This window comes from Terrapene carolina, unplaced genomic scaffold (assembly GCF_002925995.2).
Source record: "Terrapene carolina triunguis isolate 2854851 unplaced genomic scaffold, T_m_triunguis-2.0 Scaffold229, whole genome shotgun sequence".
NCBI lineage: Eukaryota > Metazoa > Chordata > Testudines > Emydidae > Terrapene > Terrapene triunguis.
Window position 1 is genome coordinate 3,038,394 of NW_020664580.1, and position 24,956 is coordinate 3,063,349.

Below are 24,956 nucleotides of genomic sequence, written 5' to 3' on the forward strand. Positions count from 1 at the left end.
TCATCCCCTCTTGCCCATTCCCAGGGACACTTCAGAGCATGGTTTTGGATGAGAGAGACAGAACTGTATGTAATCTGTATACTGCCACCCAAGCAGACCCACAAAAGCATTGAATTGGATGGGGTGACTGACTAGGGCCCTGAAGAGCACTGTACAAGAGAGCCCTTGAAAGAGATGAGCAGTTACTAGCCACTACTGCTACAGTCTGTGGTTGAGTTAACAGAACCTCTTGATCTGAGATATCTAAAAGCATCAGCGTGGACACTAACATTTGTCCATTGCTAAGACGAAATCATTAGCCAAATGAAATCAGTGCAATCTGCGTACTATATCATGGCTGAAAAGTTGGTTGAGAGGGATGACAGATGTCCAGGGACTCCAGAGGATACTGGTGTTGCCTCGACAGCATATTTTTAATAACCTTACTGCAAAAAGACGGGTTAGAAACAAGTAATAGTTGTAAGGTTTGTCACCATCAAGAGGCTGTGTCTTGAGCAAGGGCCTAACAACCTCTCATTTACAAGAAGCTGGCACCCTACCCTCCTGTATGGGCATTAAGGATCTCAAAGAACAGTAGAACCAATAGGCCAGATCTTTAGCAGGTGTAAACCTGCTCTATTGAAGTCAATGGAGTTATGCCAGTTTACACCAGCTGAGGATATAATCATTCATATTACTGATTGTATATGATTTTAGAGCTGGCTCTTCTCGCCTCACAAGGGTTTTTCAAATCTTAATAAGTGCAATTTCAGGTGAAGTGCAAAATTCAAAAGTGTTACATTTCTGAAAAGTAGTATAATGAAAACTTTAGCATGAAAAGGAACTGATTTGTTTTGATTCTAGAACTTGTGAGTAGCAGCAGTGCTCAGTAGATGAATATCAGGTTCTCTGAAACTGTGGGTGTACTAAATGGCTTTATTTGTGAACGAGTGCAGCAAGCAGAAGAAACGCTGATGTCCATGCTCCTCTCTGATAAAGCAGTCATTTAATGTGAAAAACACATTACTTCTAGTTATGAAGCTTTGCAAAATTCTGCTAATAATAAAACACTGTGAGGGCAAATGGGCATCCCTTGTCTCCATGCGATAGTGAGTGATATTCATCTGTCATGCTACTCCCTTTACCCTCCCGAAAACCCCAGTTCAGCTAGGAAAAAATACAGTTGGATTTTTTATCTTTCTAATGTTGCTATTACTGACTTTTTCCATTAACATGTCCAATCTGAGTCTCTATAAGGCCTGATCTACAAAATTTTGTCAGCATATCTGTCAGTCAGGAATGTGAAAAAACACACCCACTAGCCAAAGTAGGTATGCCAGCAAAACCCCCATATAGACAAGGTCAGCTCCCACACTGCTGTCCTGGGCAACACAGTATGGGAAATAGGTGAGCAGCCCTCAGAGGTGAAAGAACAGGTTAAGGACTATTTAGAAAAGCTGGACATGCACAAATCTATGGGTCCAGATCTAATGCATCCGAGGGTGCTGAGGGAATTGGCTGATGTGATTGCAGAGCCATTGGCCATTATCTTCGAAAATTCCTGGTGATTGGGGGAGGTCCCAGCCGATTGGAAAAAGGCAAATATAATGCCCATCTTTAAAAAAGGGAAGAAGGAGAACCTGGGGAACTACAGACTGGTCAGCCTCACCTCAGTCCCTGGAAAAATCATGGATCAGGTCCTCAAGGAAACCATTTTGAAGCACTTGGAGGAGAGGAAGGTGATGAGGAACAGTCAACATGGATTCACCAAGGGCAAGTCATGCCTGACCAACCTGATTGCCTTCTATGATGAGATAACTGGCTCTGTGGAGATGGTAGATGTGATATATCTTGACTGTAGCAAAGCTTTTGATACGATCTCCCACAGTATTCTTGCCAGCAAGTTAAAAAAGTATGGATTGAATGAATGGACTACAAGGTGAATAGAAAGCTGGTTAGATTGTCGGGCTCAACTGATAGTGATCAACGGCTCAATGTCTAGTTGGCAGCCGGTATCAAGCGGAGTGCCCCAAGGGTCGGTCCTGGGGCCGGTTTTGTTCAACATCTTTATTAATGATCTGGACAATGAGATAGATTGCACCCTCAGCAAGTTCTTGGATTACACTAAGCTGGAGGGTAGGGATAGAGTCCAGAGTGACCTAGACAAGTTGGAGGATTGGGCCAAAAGATGTGGTTAAACAAGGACAAGTGCAGAGTCCTGCACTTAGGAAGGAAGAATCCCATGCACCGCTACAGGCTGGGGACCGACTGGCCAAGCAGCAGTTCTGCAGAAAAGGACCTGGGTATTACAGTGGACGAGAAGCTGGATATGAATCAGCAGTGTGCCCTTGTTGCCAAGAAGGCCAACCGCATATTGGGATGTATCAGTAGGAGCATTGCCAACAGATCGAGGGAAGTGATTATTCCCCTCTATTCGGCACTGGTGAGGCCACATCTGGAATATTGTGTCCAGTTTTGGGGCCCCCACTACAGAAAGGATGTGGACAAATTGGAGAGAGTCAAACGGAGGGCAACGAAAATGATCAGGGGGCTGGGGCTTATGACTTACGAGGGAGGCTGAGGGAACTGGGCTTGTTTAGTCTGCAGAAGAGAAGAGTGAGGGGGGATTTGATAGCAGCTCTCAACTACCTGAAGGGGGATTCCAAAGAGGATGGAGCTCAGCTATTCTCAGTGGTGGCAGATGACAGAAGAAGGAGCAATGGTCTCAAGTTGCAGTGGGGGAGGTCTAGGTTGGATATTAGGAAACACTATTTCACTAGGAGGGTGGTGAAGCACTGGAATGGGTTACCTAGGGAGGTGGTGGAATCTCCATCCTTAGAGGGTTTTAAGGCCCGGCTTGACAAAGCCCTGGCTGGGATGATTTAGTTGGTGTTGGTCCTACTTTGAGCCGGGGGTTGGACTAGATACCTCCTGAGGTCTCTTCCAACCCTAATCATCTATGATTCTATGATTCTTCTATGCCAAGAGAAGAGTGATTCTGTCAGCACAGCCAATGTTATATTCAGGGTAGTGGTAGCAACATGCTGATAGAAAAAATCCTCTGTCAGCTTATGCTGTATCTATGCTCTGGGGCTCCATCTGTATAGCTGTATCAACATAGCTATACTGGCAAAGCATTTGTAGTATAGACAAGGCCTAAGTTATAAAGTTGTATATACAAACGCTGTACGGTTTTATTCCTTTATAAGTTACCAAACACAAAACTAGTTCCCTGAAGCAACAACTAAAAATACACTTACAAATGTAAATAAATACAGTCTAAATAAAGGAAAACATAGTGTGTTTCAGCACTAACAGAAAATCAGAAAAAATTGATCTCACTGTTTCTAGTCTCACTCTCACTGTGAGGAAGAATGAGCAGGATGTGCCAAATCATAAGGAAAAGGCTTCAAACACTGCCATTCCACTTTAAACAGATCTAATCCACATGACCCTTTGCGTAGCTGAGATGCCAATAAAGGCACTGTTAAGCAAAGAGCAAGAGGTATTGCAACTCCAGTTAGAATATAGGTCTACTGTAACTATATAATAAGCAATCCAGTGAAAAGAGTTTTTCATAGTCAGATAGGGCCATAAATTTCTAAAGGAAAATTAGTAGACATTTTAGATGTCCTTGGATTGGCACTCCAGAAAATCTGCATCGGTCACTTGTGTCTATCTAGTATGTTGTAAGCAAAAATCATCTGGTTTGCGACTGACCGCATCCATCAGAGAAATACCATTTACATGGGGGGAATTTTCTCATCTGTAAGGCATAGAAAGAAAAAAGTGCACAGACTTCTGGAACACTACATGACCTCGATGAGGTCCCCATGATGGTGAACGTGAACTGTGAGACATCACTGTCAATAACTCTGTATTCATTTTCAGAAATAGCAAAAAAATTAAAAATATTAAGGAAAACCATTATATGCTGAAGATAGATTTTAATGTAAGATTCTAAAGTGTTACTAAGTAAATTAAGGTCAAGCTTTTCAAAGCAATGCAGGGATTTAGCCACAAATCTTCAATTTAAAGTAATGGAATATATGTGGCTAAATTCTCTGCATTGTTGTTTTTGTTGTTGCTGTTATTCATAATTATTTAACATTTATATCATGGTAGTGCCTAGACACCTCAACCAGGTTAAGGCCCCATTGTGCTAGGCATTGTACAAACATGTAATAGAAATGGAAGTCCTTGCCCCAAAGAGTTTAAAATCTAGCTCAGAGAATCTCATCCTAAGTATTTTTCTGCCTATATTTTATTATTTTCAGTAGAGCCCTGGTTTCATGGGGTTTTCTGTCATGGCCCTAGGACTTAGGATGTTCACATCTCACTGGTACTGATAGAAAAGAAGTGGCACATATTACACCTAGCCACAACATGTGCCTTCCTGAGCTAGTATGCCTCAAGAGTGTTCATTCTGGGGATCTCTGCTTAGTTTAGTGTCTCTGGCCCTATGAGAATTCAAACAGCAAAGAGATGATCATTTTTCCTTCTGAGGCATTTTTATATCTTTTTCCCTCCAAAAAACAGATCCCTTCTTCATGGGGGAAAAGGGAGGAATACACTTAATAAAGTTTTTGATCCTTGATCTCTCACAGTGGCTTCTTTGCATTTAAATTAACAGGATTTAACATCTTCTTGTTAGAGACTATCATTTTCATTACATAAGGCTTTTTCCCTGTTTGATGAGTTACGTAGTCACAGAGGATTACAATGCAAATGCTTGTTATCAATTTATAACACAGGATGTAATTGAGAGAGAACAATACAATGCAGCATCCTATTTGCAGTTTATAAAACACTGAACACATTCTTATCAACTTAGCATCTTATATTTATTTTGATACTGCTAACACACAGGTAAGCAAGGCTGGTTTCCAGCTATGTATTTGTAAGTGTTCAGTGAAGCCTGAGGCCTTGGCATGAATTGGCATCTGGTCTGCCAGCATCACAACCCCATTCGCCTGAGTCCACTATGTTGCCTAGAGGCATGGCACCAAACAGTGTATTCACTAGCCAAACACAGCATGAAATCTAGAGTTAAAATTCTTTCCAAAGTAATGTGGTGGAAGGATTCCCATCAGGTATGTGTGGGCATCCCTTCCTATTCCCCTCGCTGGACAGGATGGTCATTACAGAAGCTTCCCTCTTGAGCTTGGGGCCCCACATGGACAGCCAGACAGCACAGGGCACTTGGATGCCCAGCGAAGCCAGGATGCATGTCAGTCTTCTGGAACTTTGGGCAGTCCAAGAAGCTTGCAAAGTTTTTGTGCAATTTATCCAGTTCCATTATGTCCTTATAATGTCAGACAATATCACAACCGTCTTCTACATCTATAAACAAGGAGGGGCACAATCCAGCCCCCTGTGCGTAGGAGCAGTCACTCTGTAGAACTGATGTATCAGGAATCAAATCATCCTGTCATCAGCCAATCTTCTGGGAGCTCAGAATGTGTTGGCGGACACTCTCCACAGGCATTTTGCCATCAGTCACAAGTGGAAGCAGTCCTTTCATGATCCCTTGACCCGGAAGAAGGGCAGGATCAAGCATCCCAACCCCGAAGCACTTCATCTCCTGGCTTGGTTTCTGGATGGCTGTCATCCCCAGAACATTCCTGCTCTGAGGCTGTACAAACCATCCTTGATAACAGCAGAAAAGATTCTTCTAGGAAAAGCTATTCAGCCAAGTGAAGGTGTTTTTCCACCTGGGTAGAGCTGAAACACGTGTCTCCTGAGTCAGCAGATTTTCCCCTTATTTCTCTCAAAATGACTGGGCTCTCCCTCAGTTCTGTAGTCCCCCTGGTAGCAATCAGTACATGCCATCCGCTATCAAATGATTATTTAATTTTCACTCACCCGTTGACTAACAGATTCTTAAAAGGCCAAATCAGAACTTTCTGGCCAGTAAGGAAGCCTGTCCCTCACAGGGACATAAACCTTGTACTTCCATCACTCACTAAGTTTCCCTTTGAAACACTAGCCACGTGTTCCATGTATCACCTGTTAATGAAAGTTTTATTCTTTGTGGCCATCACTTCAGCCAGAAGGGTAAATGAGCTTGGAGCCCGACTGGCAGAGCCTCCATTCTCTATATTCCATAAGTATAAAGTCTCATTAGGACTACATCTGAAGTTCACCCCAAGGTACTTTCAGAGTTCCAGTTAAACCAGTCAGTCCACTTACCTGTTTTTTCCCTGAAGCCACATGCATCTGAGTAGGATAGAAGACTTCATTCCCTTGGCCTGCTACCTGCAAAGGATGAAACCAATCAGAAATCATCTAGACTGTTTCCCGCCATAGCAGAATGACTCTGAGGTCAAGCTATATCTCCCCAGTCTCTAAATGGATCTCGGGCTGTATCCTACTCTTCTACCAGCTGTCACATCTTCCTCCCCTCATGGATAAGGGCTTATTCTACAGGAGCACAAGCGACATCAGTGGCATCACTTCAGGATGTGCCTCTACTTGACATTTGCAAGGTAGCTACATGGAGTTCCATCCACACATTAATGAGACGACAGGCTGTAATACAGGACTCCTTAGCTGATGCATCCTTTGGATCAGCGGTCCTTCAAATAACTCTGCCACCTGCATCCTCGCACTTTAGAGTACTGCTTGTCATTCACCTGCAGTGGAATGCACATAAGGACCAGCACTCAAAGAAGAAGAGAAGGTTAATTATCTTATGGAGGTTCTTTGAAATGTGTGCGCCCTCTGTATGCCACTACTCGCCCTCCTTCCCCTCTGCTTCGGATCATTCCTGGATTTACAGTAGAGAAGGAACTGGAGAGGTGATCGGTCTACTCCACCCTTTATACCCTTGGCTCGAGGCACAACGAGAGCAAGGACACATGCGCAGACCAATAGACACTGGCTGCAAGAATTCTCCAACTCCAGGCACATAAAGTGCATGTGCACCCACAGAGGAATACAAATAGGGACCACACATCTCAAAGAACCTCCAGTATCTGTAAGGTAAGTAACTTTCTCATATAGAATTAATTTAATGAGTTGGAACATAGAGTTGAAATAATGGCTATGCTTGGGGAAACTGGAGTTTTGGGGGAAGAAATTAGAATGCTTAGAAGAAGTTTTTCAAATGATTGCAAGAAATAATATCCAGAGGCCAAATCCTGAGATTTTTAGTTGTTTTTCATGTCGTTCTCAGTAAGATTACCATGATCTTCAATGGGAATTCTGCTTGAATAAAAACTGAGTAAGGACCTCCAGGCTTGTTTCCTACAACACACTGTACTTCGAAATGAAATTGCTGGTTTAAGCAACACAAGCAACCAAAAGCACATCATCCCAGACCACGGCTCACTTTGCTGTCTTGAGCTGACCACTGGGTCAAATTCAAGGTTTTGGTTGTAATTTCCAAAGCCTTGTATGGAAGTATCCATCTCACTTATTACAGTATAGTAGACTGTTGTTTGACAAAGTACTATTGATGGTGTAGTAGTACACTATAATAGCCTTTTATCTTTTACTTTAGATGCTAAATGGCCTTTTCGTCAGTTTCATTTTCCCAGGCCATCATAGTTCCCTAGTGGCCTGCAAAAGATGAGGGTAGAAGGAACAGTGAAATTAGAGCACCACTGACAAAAACAGCATACCAAGTTGGACAATTGCAACATAAAGCTCATGTGAAGTCTTATGATTTTATTTGAATGTCCTAGCATTTATTCATGTTTGTTGATTTTCCTTTGTTTAATAGGAAAGAAGACTTCAGAGCAAAGCAACTAGTGAGCTGCATACATTATTCAGATGTTAATTTCTGCTCTTTTGTCAGGCCATGCACAGATTGTCCATCTCCTGTTAGAAAGAAATAAGTTTGGAACCATCCCATCTGATAGCCAAGGGGCAACACCCTTACATTATGCAGCACAGAGCAACTTTGCTGTAAGTATGGTATATCTGAAACATAAAGCAAATTATTTTAAAATATAACATAGATTATACAAATTATTGTAGAATAATAATTATCAAGCGGAGTGCCCCAGGGGTCCATCCTGGAGCCGGTTTTGTTCAACATCTTTATTAATGATCTGGATGATGAGATAGATTTCACCCTCAGCAAGTTCGCGGATGACACTAAGCTGGGGAGAGGTAGATACTCTGGAAGGTAGGGATAGGGTCCAGAGTGACCTAGACAAATTGGAGGATTGGGTCAAAAGAAATCTGATGAGGTTCAACAAAGACAAGTGCAGAGTCCTGCACTTAGGATGGAAGAATCCCATGCACCGCTACAGGCTGGGGACCGACTGGCCAAGCAGCAGTTCTGCAGAAAAGGACCTGGGGATTATAGTGGATGAGAAGCTGGATATGAGTCAGCAGTGTGCCCATGTTGCCAGGAAGGCTAACGGCATATTGGGCTGCATTCGTAGAAATGTTGCCAGCAGATTGAGGGAAGTGATTATTCCCCTCTATTCGGCAGTGGTGAGGCCACATCTGGAGTCCTGCATCCAGTTTTGGGCCCCCCATGCAGAAAGGATGTGGACAAATTGGAGAGAGTCAAGCAGAGGGCAACGAAAATGATCAGGGGGCTGGGGCACATGACTTACGAGGAGAGGCTGAGGGAACTGGGCTTATTTAGTCTGCAGAAGAGAAGAGTGAGGGGGGATTTGAAAGCAGCCTTCAACTACTGGAACGGGGGTTCCAAAGAGGATGGAGCTCAGCTGTTCTCAGTGGTGGCAGATGACAGAAGAAGGAGCAATGGTCTCAAGTTGCAGTGGGGGAGGTCTAGGTTGGATATTAGGAAACACTATTTCACTAGGAGGGTGGTGAAGCACTGGAATGGGTTACCTAGGGAGGTGGTGGAATCTCCATCCTTAGAGGTTTTTAAGGCCCGGCTTGACAAAGCCCTGGCTGGGATGATTTAGTTGGTGTTGGTCCTGCTTTGAGCCGGGGGTTGGACTAGATGACCTCCTGAGGTCTCTTTCAACCCTAATCTTCTATGATTCTATGAAATAGGATAGCCCTGAGAACAGATTTCATAGATTCATAGATTCTAGGACTGGAAGGGACCTCGAGAGGTCATCGAGTCCAGTCCCCTGCCCGTATGGCAGGACCAAATACTGTCTAGACCATCCCTGATAGACACTTATCTAACCTACTCTTAAATATCTCCAGAGATGGAGATTCCACAACCTCCCTAGGCAATCTATTCCAGTGTTTAACCACCCTGACAGTTAGGAACTTTTTCCTAATGTCCAACCTAGACCTCCCTTGCTGCAGTTTAAACCCATTGCTTCTTGTTCTATCCTTAGAGGCTAAGGTGAACAAGTTTTCTCCCTCCTCCTTATGACACCCTTTTAAATACCTAAAAACTGCTATCATGTCCCCTCTCAGTCTTCTCTTTTCCAAACTAAACAAACCCAATTCTTTCAGCCTTCCTTCATAGGTCATGTTCTCAAGACCTTTAATTATTCTTGTTGCTCTTCTCTGGACCCTTTCCAATTTCTCCACATCTTTTTTGAAATGCGGTGCCCAGAACTGGACACAATACTCCAGCTGAGGCCTAACCAGAGCAGAGTAGAGTGGAAGAATGACTTCTCGTGTCTTGCTCACAACACACCTGTTAATACATCCCAGAATCATGTTTGCTTTTTTTGCAACAGCATCACACTGTTGACTCATATTTAGCTTGTGGTCCACTATAACCCCTAGATCCCTTTCTGCCGTACTCCTTCCTAGACAGTCTCTTCCCATTCTGTATGTGTGAACCTGTTTTTTCTTTCTAATGGTTTGTAGAGTAATCTGTATCCAGAGGTGTGTTCACAAGTTTTATTCAGTTTTCCTGTATTGTGTGTCATATAGATGACGGATTTCAAAATGTTAATATGAAAAAACTTTTTCAAACATGAATACAATAATCTATGTCATAGCATCCGGTAACTCATGTAATAATAAAGAACAATAGAAAACAGAATGGCGTATCCATTATCTCATGTTTCATAATACATTTCTTTCTGAACCTCTGGCCACATGTTTAAACCAAGTGCTTACAAACTGTGCATAGTGGGATCATACATATGTGAATATGCACTTGTGTAGCTGGTGGCCTTTAATACTGTAGTTTTGGCTTTAAGAAACTGATTCATTTCTTAATATCTCCCATTATAAATGTAGCATTTGTCCCATGAAACATGGCTAAAGAATAGTCTAGTCCCCTGCTACTGCATAGCTCCATAGTCCAATATGGAGCATCTCCATATTAACACCATATCCTAGAAGGTGCAAACATGGAAAATCAATGGGCTAACTTGTGCAGTTTCAAATCATAAGGGTCAGTTTCTCTGGTATTCTTACTGTCATCATTCAGCAGGGTATTTTATTCTCTTTTATATAGAAATCAGTAAACATATTACAGCTAAGTACAAAACGTATCAACTTAAATGTCAGAGAGGCAAAAAATAAAAAATACCAACGGTCCCTCTCATTGGTGATAAAGTATAAAGTGTTTTTAGTTTAGCCTCAACATCTGAGCACAGCTCTGTGGAACTTATGCATTTTTCCAGAATTTTTTCTATTGACTTGTGTCATCAATAAAAGGTATATCTTCCATTACACGGTGTGCACAGTTTGGCTGGGTACAGGACTCCATCCTCACTTGCTTGAAGAATTTCCTTGGAAGAAATTCTTGCTTTCTAGTTTGGTCAGATGCATTTAAGGAGACAATAGAATATTTCTCTTTTTATGTGAGCTGTAATGATGATCTTGATGCTTTAGTTATCCTTTCTCTGTTCCTATTAATAAATGCTTGCAAAATGATTGTTCATTTTAATTCTCTTCCTTACTGCTGGCTTATCTCAGGAATATTAAAAGCCTTTGTTACATATAATTTTCATCTTCTGCATTTAGCTGGAAGACTTTTTGCCATTTTCCAATTCATCTATATTTGTATCCTGGCTCTTTATCCTGTTCTTTCTCCTCTTACCCATCCTCCTTGCTATTAATTAGCCAGCTCTTTAAGAGCTCTGCACATGAAGAAGAATATGGAATGGACTGAGATTCCCCCCATTGTCTGCAGCACAGGAATTCTTTTCAGGAACTTGCTCATATGTAATATGTCTGCTTGATCCAAACAAATAACCTCCCCTTTCCAGACTAAGGCAGGAGAGATATTATGTTCCTTTCCAATAAGCCAGTGGGAAAAGTTCCTTCCTGGCCACAGTCTTTTATCTCATGTTAGTTACAATGTTTTGGCTAACATAAGGTGTAAACACTCCTTTTTTCCTAGTGAAAATAGACCCACTAAGAAGACTCCTCCTTCCACGTAGCCTCCTGCAATTCTATAGCACTTCGCCATATCTGGATTGGTTTTATTATTAAGATAATGCCAGGCAATATGGAAAAGAAAAAATCAGGTCTCATGTAAAGTCCATTTTTGACTCTATTTAAACTCTCCATCTGTGTGGCGGTATTATTTAATATTCTCTAGGGCTTCTTGACAGTGCAGCACCTAGAAAGAAGAGGGTTAGTTCTTTTTCCTTTCCTTAATGAGCTTTAGGGTTTGTGGTGTTGTATTTGTTTTCTCTACTTATAATACAAATTACAAATATAAAGTCGGGTAAAGTGCATGCTGCTTTTCTCCTTTACTCTGCTAAACTAGCAAATTCTAATTCATTCTGTTTCCATCTTCAGGTTATGGTGTTGTCTTTGTCTTGGGAAAAGGAGCTATTTTAGTAGCCCTTTCAAATCTTTGAAACTGTTCTGTTGTTGTGGGGTTTTTTTCCTCCTATAAAAGGAAGTGAGAAAAGCTTGGTTAAAAGAAAGATTGAAATGTTTGACCATAATGGAAAAAAATAAAATAATTTATTTGGGAAAGAATGCTTAATGGTATAGAGGCCCAGCCTTCTTACTACTCTCCACTTTGCAGAATTTCAAGCAGTGCAGCGTTAAGGCAAGGTGCTGAGTTCTTGGCCTAATGAGTATCAGTTTGTACCTGAGGTGGTGAGGGTCAATGAAAGCACAGAGAGCAGTAAACACCTGCTGTTCTGTGTGTGTGTGTGTGTGTGTGTGTGTGTGTGTTTTAATGGTTCCGGTTCCTCATTATTGCTGCATAGATCTTATATAATAAACTAATAGTAGTTTAAGCACTGTGCTTCTGCACTGGGGCTTTAACAGGCCCAGGCAGGAGAATAGACAGACTTCTGGGGTGTGGTCACAGGGCAAGGAATCCTCCTCCTCCCCTGGGGTGAGCTGGTGAGGCTGCACCAGGGGTCAAATTGGGGAAGAGGGCGTGGTGGTTAGGGAACAGTAGAAAATTTTCTGTCAAAACTGTTCTTCAATGGAAAACAACTTTTTTAATGAAAAGTGTCTGCTTTCTGTGGAAACTTTCAATTTCCATCAAAATACTTAGGCTGAAATCTTTCAGTTTTCGAGTTTTCAGTGAAAACTTGAAAGTTTCCATCACAAAACTCAAGAAAACATTTTTGTTTTCGTTTCTGCAAGGGAAAAAAATTCAAATCAGCTCTAGTGGTGGTACTCTTCCAAGCTCCACCCATGTGAGCCAACAAAATGAGATGCTGCTCACAGTAGATTGTGCAGATACTCCAAATATGATTGTGTGTGCTGCTTGCTTCCACTGGTCTCTCTGAATTTGGCTCCCGCTAACTGAGTCTTGAATATGCCATGGGCTCTGCTAGGTTCTTCCAGACTTGGCTGTTTTCTGAATAAATCTTGGCCTTTCCCAAACACCACCCACTTGCAGCACCAAAATGATACCTCACCTATTTCAATTAATGTTCTATCACTGAACCTCAGTCCAGATGCTTTTGAACAACCACCACAAAACCTAATGTATAATATATTTTAAATCCAAAGAGAAAGTAACAAGGACTGACCTTTGAGACACTAGGGGCTAGAGTCTGACATTAGGAACCACCCTAATTAAGCAGAGTAACCCCAGGAAGCATAGTGATTCAGAGATAAGCCTCTGAATCACAATTCCTCCCCTTATTCCTCCTGCTCCTTTGTGGTAATAATTTACTGATCACCTATACTAGTAGTTAATTACTTACTTCCCTGCCAAACCCCTGCTCTGGCTTAGCTACTCTGGAAAGCAAATAGAGTGGGGGTTAGAATCCACCCCCAATCTGCTCTGGAGACGGAATAAGTGAATGAGTACTTATTCCACTTACTCTGTTATGTACCTAGACCCAAAATGTGGGTCGCCCATGCAGGAGTGTTAGGAGGTTCCTAGTTGCCCTTTGTTCCCTTGGGTGGGCATATAGTCAAAGTTAGAATCTAGCCCCAAACGATCAATGACTTCTTCTTCGAGTGATTGCTCATGTGTATTCCACTATAGATGTGCATGCTCGCCACGTGCACCAGTGCTGGAAGTTTTTCCCTTAGCAGTATCTGTAGTGGGGGAGCACCGCTGCGACCCCTGGAGTGGCGCCGATATATCGCGCCATAAAAGGGGCTGAGTGCTCCCCCCACCCTCAGTTCCTTCTTGCCGCCAGTGAAGGTAGTCGGAACTTGCTGCAGCCTAGGCTGAAGCGTTATAGCTTTAGTGGTATCCAGTTTCACTGAACTTTTCCTTTGCTGAACTGTTGTTTCGTTAGTGCCTGGCTCGGGGCATGCCCCGTGGCCCAGGCTTCAATTCGTGCGACTCTTGTCGCAACTCCATGCCCAGAAGCAATCCACACCCTCAGTGTCTTTGCTGTCTGGGCGAGGCTCACGTTAGTGAGCGTTGTAAGATTTGCCGTTCTTTCAAACCCCGGACGAAGCGGGAGCGTGAGATCCGACTCCACGCTTTACTGATGGAGTCGGCATTGGCCCCGGCACCGGCGCGTCGACGCCAGAGGCAGCTCAGGCCTTGCATGACATCCTAGCCCTCCCGGTGCGGGGAGCGCCACCTCAGTCAGGACCCCGGTCCCATGGAAAGCCGCCTTTGGGCGCCCAGCAGCCCTCCCCAGAGGTATCGGAGGTCGAGGTACCTTCCCGGGTCGAGGGGCCGAGCAGAGGCTCGCGATGCACTTCGACTCCGCGTGCCGACTCTTCCGTGAGCGAGTCCCACTCCTCGGTCTCGGGCGCCGTAGAGGAGGTGACAAGAGGCGGCGCCGTTCCTCCTCGAGTCAGTCTGACAGGAACAGATCCCGACGCCGTCGGCACCGGCGCTCATACTCTAGCGCCCGCCGTCAGAGACGCCGTGCTCGGAGTACATCCCGAGAGTCCCCGGCACCGAGGTGCCGTGGCCACAGGCGCCACAAGGAGTACAGGGACAGCTCCTCTGACATCTACCTATCCACGTCGTCCAGGTCGAAGTCTCGGGGCAGGAGCCGTCACGAGAGAGACCACTCCAGTCGTTCCCACGGCACCGTGTGCTCCTCCAGGACTTCGACATCGGCGCGCAGCTGTCTCTCCCCGGGCCGCACTGCACCACAGGACCAACCAGCGCTGCCGGTGCTCCGTGCGTCTCAGTGCCAGGCCGTTCCCTGGCAAGGACAGTGGTGCCAGTGGGCACCGTGGCTTCAGGCACCCGCACAGCCGGGACCTCGCTCCGTGGCGGGAGCCTCTCAGGGCCACCCTGCGTCACCTCCTTGGCACTGTGATCGGGCCACGGGCGCCGAACCTCCGGCACCGACCCTGGGACAGGACCCGGACATCGAGCCTACGATGCCATTGGTGGCTGAAGGCACCGCACCATCTACCTCCTGGGCACCGGGCGATTCAGTCATGGTATCGCCTCCAGCCTCTGAGGAGGACTTTAAGGCGCACCAGGAGCTGCTTAGGAGTGTGGCAGCAAATCTCGAGCTCCAGGCCGAGGAGATGGAGGAGCCCTCCGACACATTGTTTAATGTCCTCGTCTCCTCGGCACCAGGGCGTGTGGCCCTCCCATTCCATCAGGGAGTGGCCAACATCACCACCGGCCTCTGGCAAACCCCAGCATCCCTTGAGCCCATTTCTAAGAAGGCCGAAAGGAAGTATTTCGTTCCCACAAGGGGTCACAAGTACCTATACACCCACCCAGCTCCGAACTCTTTGGTGGTAGAGTAGGTTCACCACCGTGAGCGGAACGGCCAGCCCGCGCCTACACCAAAGGACAAGGATGCTCGGAGACTTGATTCCTTTGGAAAAAAGGTTTATTCCTCCGCGAGCTTCCAGCTCAGAGTCGCCAACCACCAGGCACTGCTGAGCCGTTATGATTTTAATGTCTGGGGTTCCCTCCCCAAGTTCGAACCCCTCCTTCCGGACAAAGACAAGAAGGAGTTCTGGGCTTTGGTCGACGAGGGTGCGGCTGCGGCCAAAGCAGTTCTCCAGGCGACTTCGGATGCAGCGGACACAGCCGCTCGCTCAATGGCTTCGGCAGTCTCCATGCGAAGGGCGTCGTGGCTCTCGCTCTCGGGGCTGTCCGTGGAGTCCCAGTCTATAATGCAGGACCTGCCATTTGATGGCAAAGCATTATTTGCTGACCAGACAGACACCCGTCTGCACGGGATGAAAGACTCTTGCACCACCCTGCAGATGCTAGGCCTGTACGTCCCGCCTTCTAAGGACAAGCCCAGGCCTCAAACCTCTGCTCCTCCGGCCAGGGGCAGATATGAACCCCTGCCTAAGCGGCAGAGAGAGCAGGGGCATCGGTCCCAACGCCAGTCCCGTTCGGCCCCGAGACCTGGGCCCTCGAAGGCCAAGAGGCAGGGGAAACGGCGTTTTTGACTCGTTGAGGGGGGTCACCGGGCCTGTTGCCAGTGTACCCTCCACCCCCCAGTTAATAAAGTTGTGTTTTATCAATCGTTTATCGGCCTTCCGGCTGCAATGGTCCCGTATAACGTCGGACCGATGGGTCCTCAGCACCATCACCCAAGGGTACAGGTTGCAGTTTGTTTCAATCCCTCCCAATCATCCCCCGTCCCGGGAGCCGCCCGTGGACCCGGACCATGCCCTCCTCCTCCGCCTGGAGGTAGAGCGCCTCCTCTTCTTGGGACCTGTGGAAAGGGTACCGCGGGAATACCAGGGCAAGGGGTTTTACTCCAGGTATTTCCTCATCCCGAAGGCGAAGGGCGGGCTTCGGACCATCCTCGATCTGCGGAATCTCAACCAGTTCCTGGTTCGTTGCAAATTCCGCATGGTGTCCCTGGCCTCTGTTATTCCATCCCTAGACCAGGGGGATTGGTTTACAGCGCTGGACCTCCAGGATGCGTACTTCCACATCCACATTTTCGAGGTTTCACAGGCGCTTCCTCCGTTTCCTGGTGGGTCAGGACCACTTCTAGTTTACGATCCTCCCCTTTGGCCTCTCTACTGCCCCAAGGGTATTTATGAAGTGTATGGCGATGGTAGCAGCCCACCTCAGGAGGAAAGGGCTGAAGCTCTTCCCCTACCTCGACGACTGGCTCCTCAAGGGCCGGTCTCAGTCTCTGGTGCAGCAGCAGATGAGTTTCCTGCTGGACACCTGCGCAGCTCTAGGCCTACTGGTAAACGAGGAGAAATCCACGTTAATCCCCGTTCAGCGCATAAGCTTTATAGGGGCACTGCTAGATTCCCGGGTGGCCACGGCCTCCCTCCCACGGGGCAGATTCGAGACGCTCAAAGCTCTCATCGCCTCGGTCACGGCCTTTCCGGTAACCATGGCACGGGTGTGCCTTCAAATCCTAGGCCACATGGCAGCATGCACCTGTGTGGTGCGACATGCCAGGCTTTGGTTGAGGCCCCTTCAGCATTGGCTGGCCTCCCGGTACTCCTAGTCCAGGGACGGCCTGGACAAGGTCGTCACAGTGCCACCAACGGTGGTGGCAGACCTTCAATGGTGGTCTCTCCCGAGCAACATGCTACGGGGTATTCCCTTCCGAGAGCCCTCTCCCTCACTAGATCTAGTGTCGGATGCCTCGGACCTGGGCTGGGGAGCTCACGTGGGGGGCTTCAGGACCCAGGGTATATGGTCGCCCGAGGACCTGACCCTGCACATAAACGTCAGGGAGCTCAGGGCCGTACGCCTTGCGTGCTTGGCCTTTTGCCACCACGTACAGGGAAAGGTGGTCAGAGTCCTCACAGACAACACGACCGCCACGTATTACGTCAACAAGCAGGGGGGCACGCGGTCCCGGGCCTTATGCCAGGAAGCCCAGCTCCTGTGGGAGTTCTGTATAGCCCACAACATACTCCTGTGAGCCTTTTACCTGCCCGGCAAGAGCAACACGCTCACGGACCGCCTGAGCAGGGTTTTCTCCCAACAGCACAAGTGGTCCCTGCACAAGGAGGTGGCCAGGTGGATCTTCCTGCAGCGGGGTACTCCCCAGGTAGACTTGTTTGCCACCGTCCAGAATCACCAGTGTCCCCGATTCTGCTCCAGGGCGGGAGAGGGCGACGGGGCGATAGCGGATGCGTTCCTGCTCCCATGGTCGGGGCCCCTGTTGTACGCCTTCCCGCCCTTCCCCCTAATAGGCAGGGTCTTATAGAAGGTGAAGTCAGACGGGGCGCGGGTTATCCTCATAGCCCTGGACTGGGCCCGTCAACATTGGTACGGGACCCTACTGCAACTCTTAGCGGCCCCCCCTCGCAGGTTGCCGCTCCACCCGGACCTCCTCTCCCAGAAGGAAGGTCGTCTCCTCCACTCCAACCTCGCCCCGCTCCACCTGACAGCGTGGCTGCTCCATGGTTGAATGAGGAGGAAGGGAGGTGTTCTGAGGATGTGAGAAGGGTCCTGCTGGAAACCAGGAAACTCTCCACGCGTCGAACCTACCTGGCTAAGTGGTATAGGTTCTCTATGTGGGCAAGCGATAGAGGTTCCTCTCCCTCTTCTGCGTCTATACAACTTGTCCTCGATTACCTCCTGTCCCTTAGGACCCAAGGGCTGGCACCCTCCTCCATCAGGGTGAACCTGGCGGCCATTTCGGCTTTCCACCCCCCGGTGCAGGGCCTTTCGGTGTTTTCCCATCACATGACGTCCCGGTTTCTGAAAGGCTTAGATCGGGCATTCCCTTACGCCAGACCCCCGGTCCCGCTCTGGGACCTGAACCTGGTGCTCTTCCGCCTCACAGGGCCTCCTTTCGAGCCCTTAGCCACGTGTTCGTGGTTCCACTTGTCGTGGAAGGTGGCATTCTTAGTGGCTATCACCTCAGCCCGACGGGTCTCTGAGCTCAGGGCCCTGACCTCTGAACCGCCGTATACGGTCTTCCATAAGGACAAGGTTCAGCTCTGCCCTCACCCCGCCTTTTTGCCGAAGGTAGTCTCAGCTTTTCACATGGATCAGGATATTTTCCTCCCGATCCTCTGTCCTAAGCCCCATTCCTCCAATGAGGAACGCCGCCTGCACATGTTAGACGTGCGCAGAGCGCTGGCTTTTTAGCTGGACAGAACCAGGCCATTTAGGAAGTCCCCCCCAGCTTTTTATTGCTTCGGCCGAGCGCATGAGGAGACGTCCGGTTTCCACCCAGCGGATCTCCCGCTGGATCACCTCGTGCATTCGCACCTGTTACGACCTGGCAGGGGTTCCCCTGCCTCCGATTGTGAAGGCTCATTCGACGAGAGCCCAGGCCTCGTCGGCGGCCTGTGTGGCTCATGTCCCTATTCAGGACATCTGTAGGGCTGCTACGTGGTCCTCTGTCCACACCTTCTCATCGCACTATGCGATCGTCTCCCAAACGAGGGATGACGCCGGGTTTGGTAGGGCGGTGCTCCGCCCGGGTAACCCTTAAAACTTTACTCTTAAACTCCTACCTGCCTCCATCAGGGATAGCTTGGAGTCACCTATAGTGGAATACACATAAGCAATCCCTCGAAGAAGAAAGGACAGTTACCTGTTCCGTAACTGGCATTCTTCGAGATGTGTTGCTCAGGTGTATTCCACATCCCGCCCTCCTTCCCCTCTGTCGGAGTTGTCTGGCAAGAAGGAACTGAGGGTGGGGGGAGCACGCAGCCCCCTTTATGGTGGGATATATCAACGCCACTCCAGGGGTCGCAGCGGTGCTCCCCCACTACGGATACTGCTAAGGGAAAAACTTCCGGCACCGGTGCACGTGGCGAGCACACACACTATAGCGAAATACACCTGAGCAACACATTTCGAAGAACACCAGTTACGGAACAGGTAACTGTCCTTTCTCACCTGGGAATTATTTCACCCCCTCTGTATATTAAATCATTCTGAGTATGGTCTGTATCACTTCAGGTATCATCAATAGGCCTGATATTGCACCACTGAAGTCTACAGGAATTTACTGGTTTAAATAGAAGCTGGGTCAAGCCAATTTTTTCCAAGTATCATATAGTGTCCATAGCAAATTTTCCTGATATGATACTCACTTTTCTAGCTCCAGTGATTTATATGGACAGTGCTTGTGATTATCATATTATCTTTTTCACCATATTTTCAACATATTTAATTCGATTTGTGCATCATCCTCTAATATAAATGTCTTTAAAAGAACCTGATTTAGCTCCTTCATCGTTCCTCATGTCTTGTGTTAAATGTCTCCTGTGATTCACTTTCTTTTTTATCCTTTCCTCTTGCTTCCTTTCAATATGTTTCAGGTATGATGGCCTTCCTAAGTTTCTGTGCTCCTCTCTCACATTTTTGCCTCAGTGGTCAGTCTCTTATGTGGCCTACATTGTACATTGATTGAACCTAGTCTTCACTTTTGCATCTTCCCTACTCTTTCAATTTTAATTATGACTTTTCTGTTTATGTACTTATAATCTCTTTGTTAAACCATGCAAACTAGTTCTTGCCTTTACATGCTTACTTAAAAACCGGGATAGGTCTAAGCTGCATACTAAGTAGAGCCTACTTGTGTATGCTACAGCTGCCTCTCTTCCCTTACTTTTAAAATTGTTGCTCTAGTTTATCCTCTCAAAAATGTATCCCTGATGCAGCATAATATACTGCGTTGGCCTTTCAGGGTCACAAGTCTGATTTTTAATTTGCTCATGCTAAAGGTACCTGAGGCAGAGGAAAAGAGAAAGGAGCATAAACTCTGTCAAGTCAAGTGTAAAAGTATAATTAGGCAGGTCAAAAAATAATTTGAAGAGAAACTAGCACACAACACAAAAACTCACAGCAAAAAAAAATTTAAGTACGTCAGAAGCAGGAAGCCTGCCAAACAGTCAGTGAGGCCACTGGATGATCGAGGTGCTAAAGAAGTGCTCAAGGAAGATAAGGCCATTGCGGAGAAGCTAAATGAATTCTTTGCATTGGTCTTCACTGCAGAGGATGTGAGGAAGATTTCCACTCTTTTTAGGTGATAAATCTGAGGAACTGTCCCAGATTGAGGTGTCATTAGAGGAGGTTTTGGAACAAATTGATAAATTAAACAGCAATAAGTCACCAGGACCAGATGGTATTCACCATCTGAAGGAACTCTGAGTTCTGAAGGAACTCAAATATGAAATTTCAGAACTACTAACTGTGATACGTAACCTATCACTTAAATCAGCTTCTGTACCAGATGACTCCAGGATAGCTAATGTGACGCCAATTTTTAAAAAAGGCAACTCTGTCAATTACAGGCCAGTAAGCCTAACTTCAGTACCAGACAAATTGGTTGAAACTGTAGTAAAGAACAGAATTATTAAACATATAAATGAACACAATTTGTTGGGGAAGAGTCAACATAGCTTTTGTAAAGGGAAATCATGCCTCACCAATCTTTTAGAATTTTTTGGTGAGTGTCAACAAACGTGTGGAGAAGGGTGATCGAGTGGATGAATAAAGTAAGCAGTCATGGCATAAGAGAGAAGATCCTCTTATACATTAGTAACTGATTAATAGACAAGAAAGAAAGGGTAGAATAAATGGTCAGTTTTCAGAATGCAGAGCGGTAAATATTCATTGATGTGTACTTGGATCAAGTACCATTCAACATATTCATACATGGTCTGGAAAAAGAAGTAAACCATGAGGTGGCAAAATTTGCAGCCGATACAAAATTACTCAAGATAGTTAAATCCAGAGTAGACTGTGAAAAGTTACAAAGGGTCCCACAAAACTGAGTAACTGGGCAACAAAATGGCAGATGAAATTCAATGTTGACAAATGCAACATAATGCACATTGGGAAAACATAATCCCAACTATACATACAAAATGATGGGTCTAAATTAGCTGTTACCACTCAAGAAAGAGATCTTGGAGTCTTTGTGAATAGTTCTCTGAAAACATCCACACAATGTGTAGCTACAGTCAAAAAAGTGAACAGAATGTTAGAAACCATTAGGAAAGATATGATAGGCTATAATTAATGTGATAAAAATATCATAATGCCACTATTTAAATCCATGGTATGCCCACACCTTGCATACTTGAGTTCTGGTCGCCTCATCTCAAAAAAGATATATTAGAATTGGGAAAGGTACAAAGAAAGGCAACAAAAATGATTAGGGTATGGAGAGATTACAGAGACTGGGACTTTTCAGCTTGGAAAAGAAACGACTAAGGGAGGTTATGATAGAGGTCTAAAAAATCATGAATGGTGTGGAGAAAGTAAATAAGGAAGTGTTATTTACTCTTTCATGTAACTCAAGAACCAGGGGTCACCCAATGAAATTAATAGGCAGCAGGTTTAAAACAATCAAAAGGAAGTACTACTTCACACAACCCAGAGTCAACTTGTGGATCTCGTTGCCAGGGAATGTTGTGAAGGCCAAAATTATAAGTGAGTTCAAAAAAGAACTAGATATTAGCCAAGATGATCAGGGATGCAACCCCATGCTCTGGGGGTACTAAGCCTCTAAGTGCTGGGAGTGGAGAACAAGGGATGAACCACTTGATAACTGCCCTATTCTGTTCATTCCCTGTGAAGCCTCTGGCATTGGGCACTGTCAGAGACAGGATTCTGGGCTAGACGGGGCCATTGGTCTGACCCAGTATGGCCATTCTTATATTCTTAGAAGAATGACTCTCAAGCCTCATTCAGGGATGCATACATTCAACATCCTGTTTACTACCAGCTTGCCCCTGCTTTGTGGTGGCGCTAAGAGTGAGCACAGTTCCCTTTCAAAAACAAGCTCTATTGCTGTTGGTGTTATCTGTACAGACAACCAGGTTCAAGCTGCCCATCTCATCTTCTACCAAGCTACAAACCCTCCCTTCAGAAGACAGCTCCATCAGCTCCTTCCCAGTTTCAGGAGCTACTGGAATACATTAGGTTGAACTCAAAAGGTAGCTTACTCACTGTGCAGAGAGCTCAGGAAATGAAGATGAACTCACCGGTACAGACCTATTCCTGACTGTCCTGAATGCAAACTTTCTTGAATTATTTCCACAGGGGTATCTTAGCATTTATTTTTTTCCTTAAGTCTTCACCTGGTAATTCATTTAGCATAGACAAACTGATCAAAAATAAAAATGTAAGTATTTTACACTTTGCCACTTGTAATGTATCTACCCATTAAGAGGTATTTATGTACTATCAAATACTCAACATTTGTACTGGCCCTTCAGAACCCGTAGTTCCCTCTCCCAAACTGATCTACCCCTTACTACCCCTTCCTTTACTACAGGCATTAACTACAGAACCAGCATCAGGTTAAACGAGTGGGTTTATTTGGAAAGTAGACCTCGTTGTTCTGCAAGTTAGATTCATAAATTCATAGAGTTTAAGATCCGAAGGGACCATTCTGGATGGATGATTTAGTTGGGGGTGGATGATTTAGTTGGGGTTGGCCCTGCTTTGAGCAGGGGGTTGGACTAGATGACCTCCTGAGGTCCCTTCCAACCCTGATATTCTAGGATTCATTCAACCATGTAGTCTGACCCTCAGTCCCTTAAATTTCACCCAGTTACTCCAGTATTGAGCCGAACAACTTGTGTTTGACATAGGGCTAGTCTACACTAGAAGCTGCTATAGCACATATGGTGAAGACGCTCTATGCCAACAGGAGAGAGCTCTCCTGTGAGTATAATAAATCCACCTCTGCCAGAGGCGGTAGCTACGTCGGCTGGAGAAGGTCTACCTATCATATAGCACTGTCCACACTGGCGCTTAGGTTGGTGTAACTTGCGTTGTTAAGGTGGTGGCTTATTCACACCCCTGAGCAATGTGAGTTATGCTGAAGTAAGTGGTACTGTAGACCTGGCTGTAGGAACAATATAACTTGCTGGCTTTCGGCTGGTGGGGTCCTGTGAGCTCAGAGCACATATACCTAGCCTAGAGAGCTGGGAAGGGTGATTCTTCTGTGTTTTAGGCTGTTTTGTTTCTTATAATTTGCTATTTTAGAAACTGTAGTGGAATTAGTGATGCTGGGAGGTGAATTAGAATGGTCTTACGTCACTGACAACTTAAAACCAAAGCATCACCCGAGGAAGAGGTGCAGGAGTTTTTTCTTTGATTTAAAGAGAGGGTCTAGTGTGTCGATTACACAATGGAAAGCCTGGGCTAAGCTGTTACGACTTTTCTCATCCTTCTGATGTACTATATTTTAGTAATTTAATAATATGATTATTTTATTTACTATTAGAAATAGTGGTTTTGTCTCTAAAGATGTTACCTATCATACAGTGAAACTGTTATAGGATCACTTAGTGGTCTTTGAAAAATTAAATTCTATTCACGTGAAGTCGTATCCAAATTTGAAAAAAGAAGAGGAATTTTTTTTCTTGCATTGCTCTGCTGTTTGTCAACTTGGTTATTTCTAGTAATGTTGTCCCATCATTTCCCTCACTGTGATTGTACATCTTGTGCATTCTAGTGATGTATGCATGATGCTTGACAGTAAAATTCAAGTTACAGAAAATTAAGTGAAATCAGAATAAGACCAGTGTATTCATAACTTGTGACATAGCCATGGGTGTTATAAACAAGAAATAGGCATAGTTACAGAATAACAGAATGATCAGGATTGAGAATCCTCCAACACTATATAAGTGATGATATTACAAGCTAGAAATGTTGTTATGAGACATATTATATATAACCTTAAAAAGGAAAAATGAAGCCTTGTTTTGCTTCTTAAGCAAAAACTGCTAAGCAAAACAAAACAATAGTTTCTTCTGTCATTACAGACTCTTTTTATGTTAATTTCAATGGCATTCTTACTCAGTGAAGTTTTTCTGCAGGAAACAGTTGAAGTATTTTTGAAACATCCCTCTGTGAAAGATGACTCAGACCTTGAGGGAAGAACATCCTTTATGTGGGCAGCTGGGAAAGGCAGTGATGATGTCATCAGGACTATGCTGAATTTAAAATTGGACATTGACATCAATATGGCAGATAAATATGCTGGCACAGGTAAGGCTTGCTTTACAGTAAAGAGCTATTAGATGCTTGCATTTGGTTAAAAAAACTGCTAGAAACAGTCATTAGTCATTTTATACACTTAGGTAAAATCCTACAAACATTTATGCATGGGCTTAACTTTACACATTAGCAGTCCCAGGGTCTTCAGTATGGGGAGAGAACAACCATTTTTTGTGCAGATTAGAGCAGTTCTTCTGTTTGAGAACCAATTGAGAAAAAGGAGATATTACACTATGCAAATATTAAATAAACATTAATATTAGAAGGGAGATGCTTTCTGTAGTTTTGAAGGGTAAAATAAGTAATAACTATCTAAAAACTAAAAATTAGGGCTGTCAAGCAATTAAAAAATTAATCACGATTAATCACGCAATTAAAAAAATTAATGTTAAACACTGCACTATTAAACAATAATAGAATACCACTTATTTAAATAATTTTGGATATTTTCTACATTTTCAAATATATTGATTTCAGTTACAACACAGAATACAAAGTGTACACTGCTCACTTTATATTTATTTTTGATTACAAATATTTGCACTGTAAAAAACACAAGAGATAGTATGTTTCAATTCACCTAATACAAGTAGTGTAGAGAAATCTCTTTATCATGACAGTTAAACTTACAAGTGTAGAATTATGTACAAAAAATAACTGCATTCAAATATAAAACAATGTAAAACTTTAGATCCTATAACTCCTCTCAGTGCTACTTCTTCTTCAGCTAATCGCTCAGACAAACAAGTTTGTTTACGTTTGCAGGAGATAATGCTGCCCGCTTCTT

General features: G+C 45.0%; 1 protein-coding gene across 2 annotated transcripts in view; it reads left to right on the forward strand.

Annotated features, from left to right (window-relative positions):
- The window catches only part of INVS (inversin), a 203,367-nt gene that overhangs the window by 126,371 nt on the left and 52,040 nt on the right, over window positions 1-24,956 (forward strand). For both annotated transcript variants that reach the window (XM_024193599.3, XM_024193600.3), the window contains exons 7-8: window positions 7,781-7,890; window positions 23,989-24,160. In XM_024193599.3, the coding sequence (XP_024049367.2) occupies window positions 7,781-7,890; window positions 23,989-24,160 (282 nt within the window). The remainder of the gene's footprint in view (window positions 1-7,780; window positions 7,891-23,988; window positions 24,161-24,956) is intronic.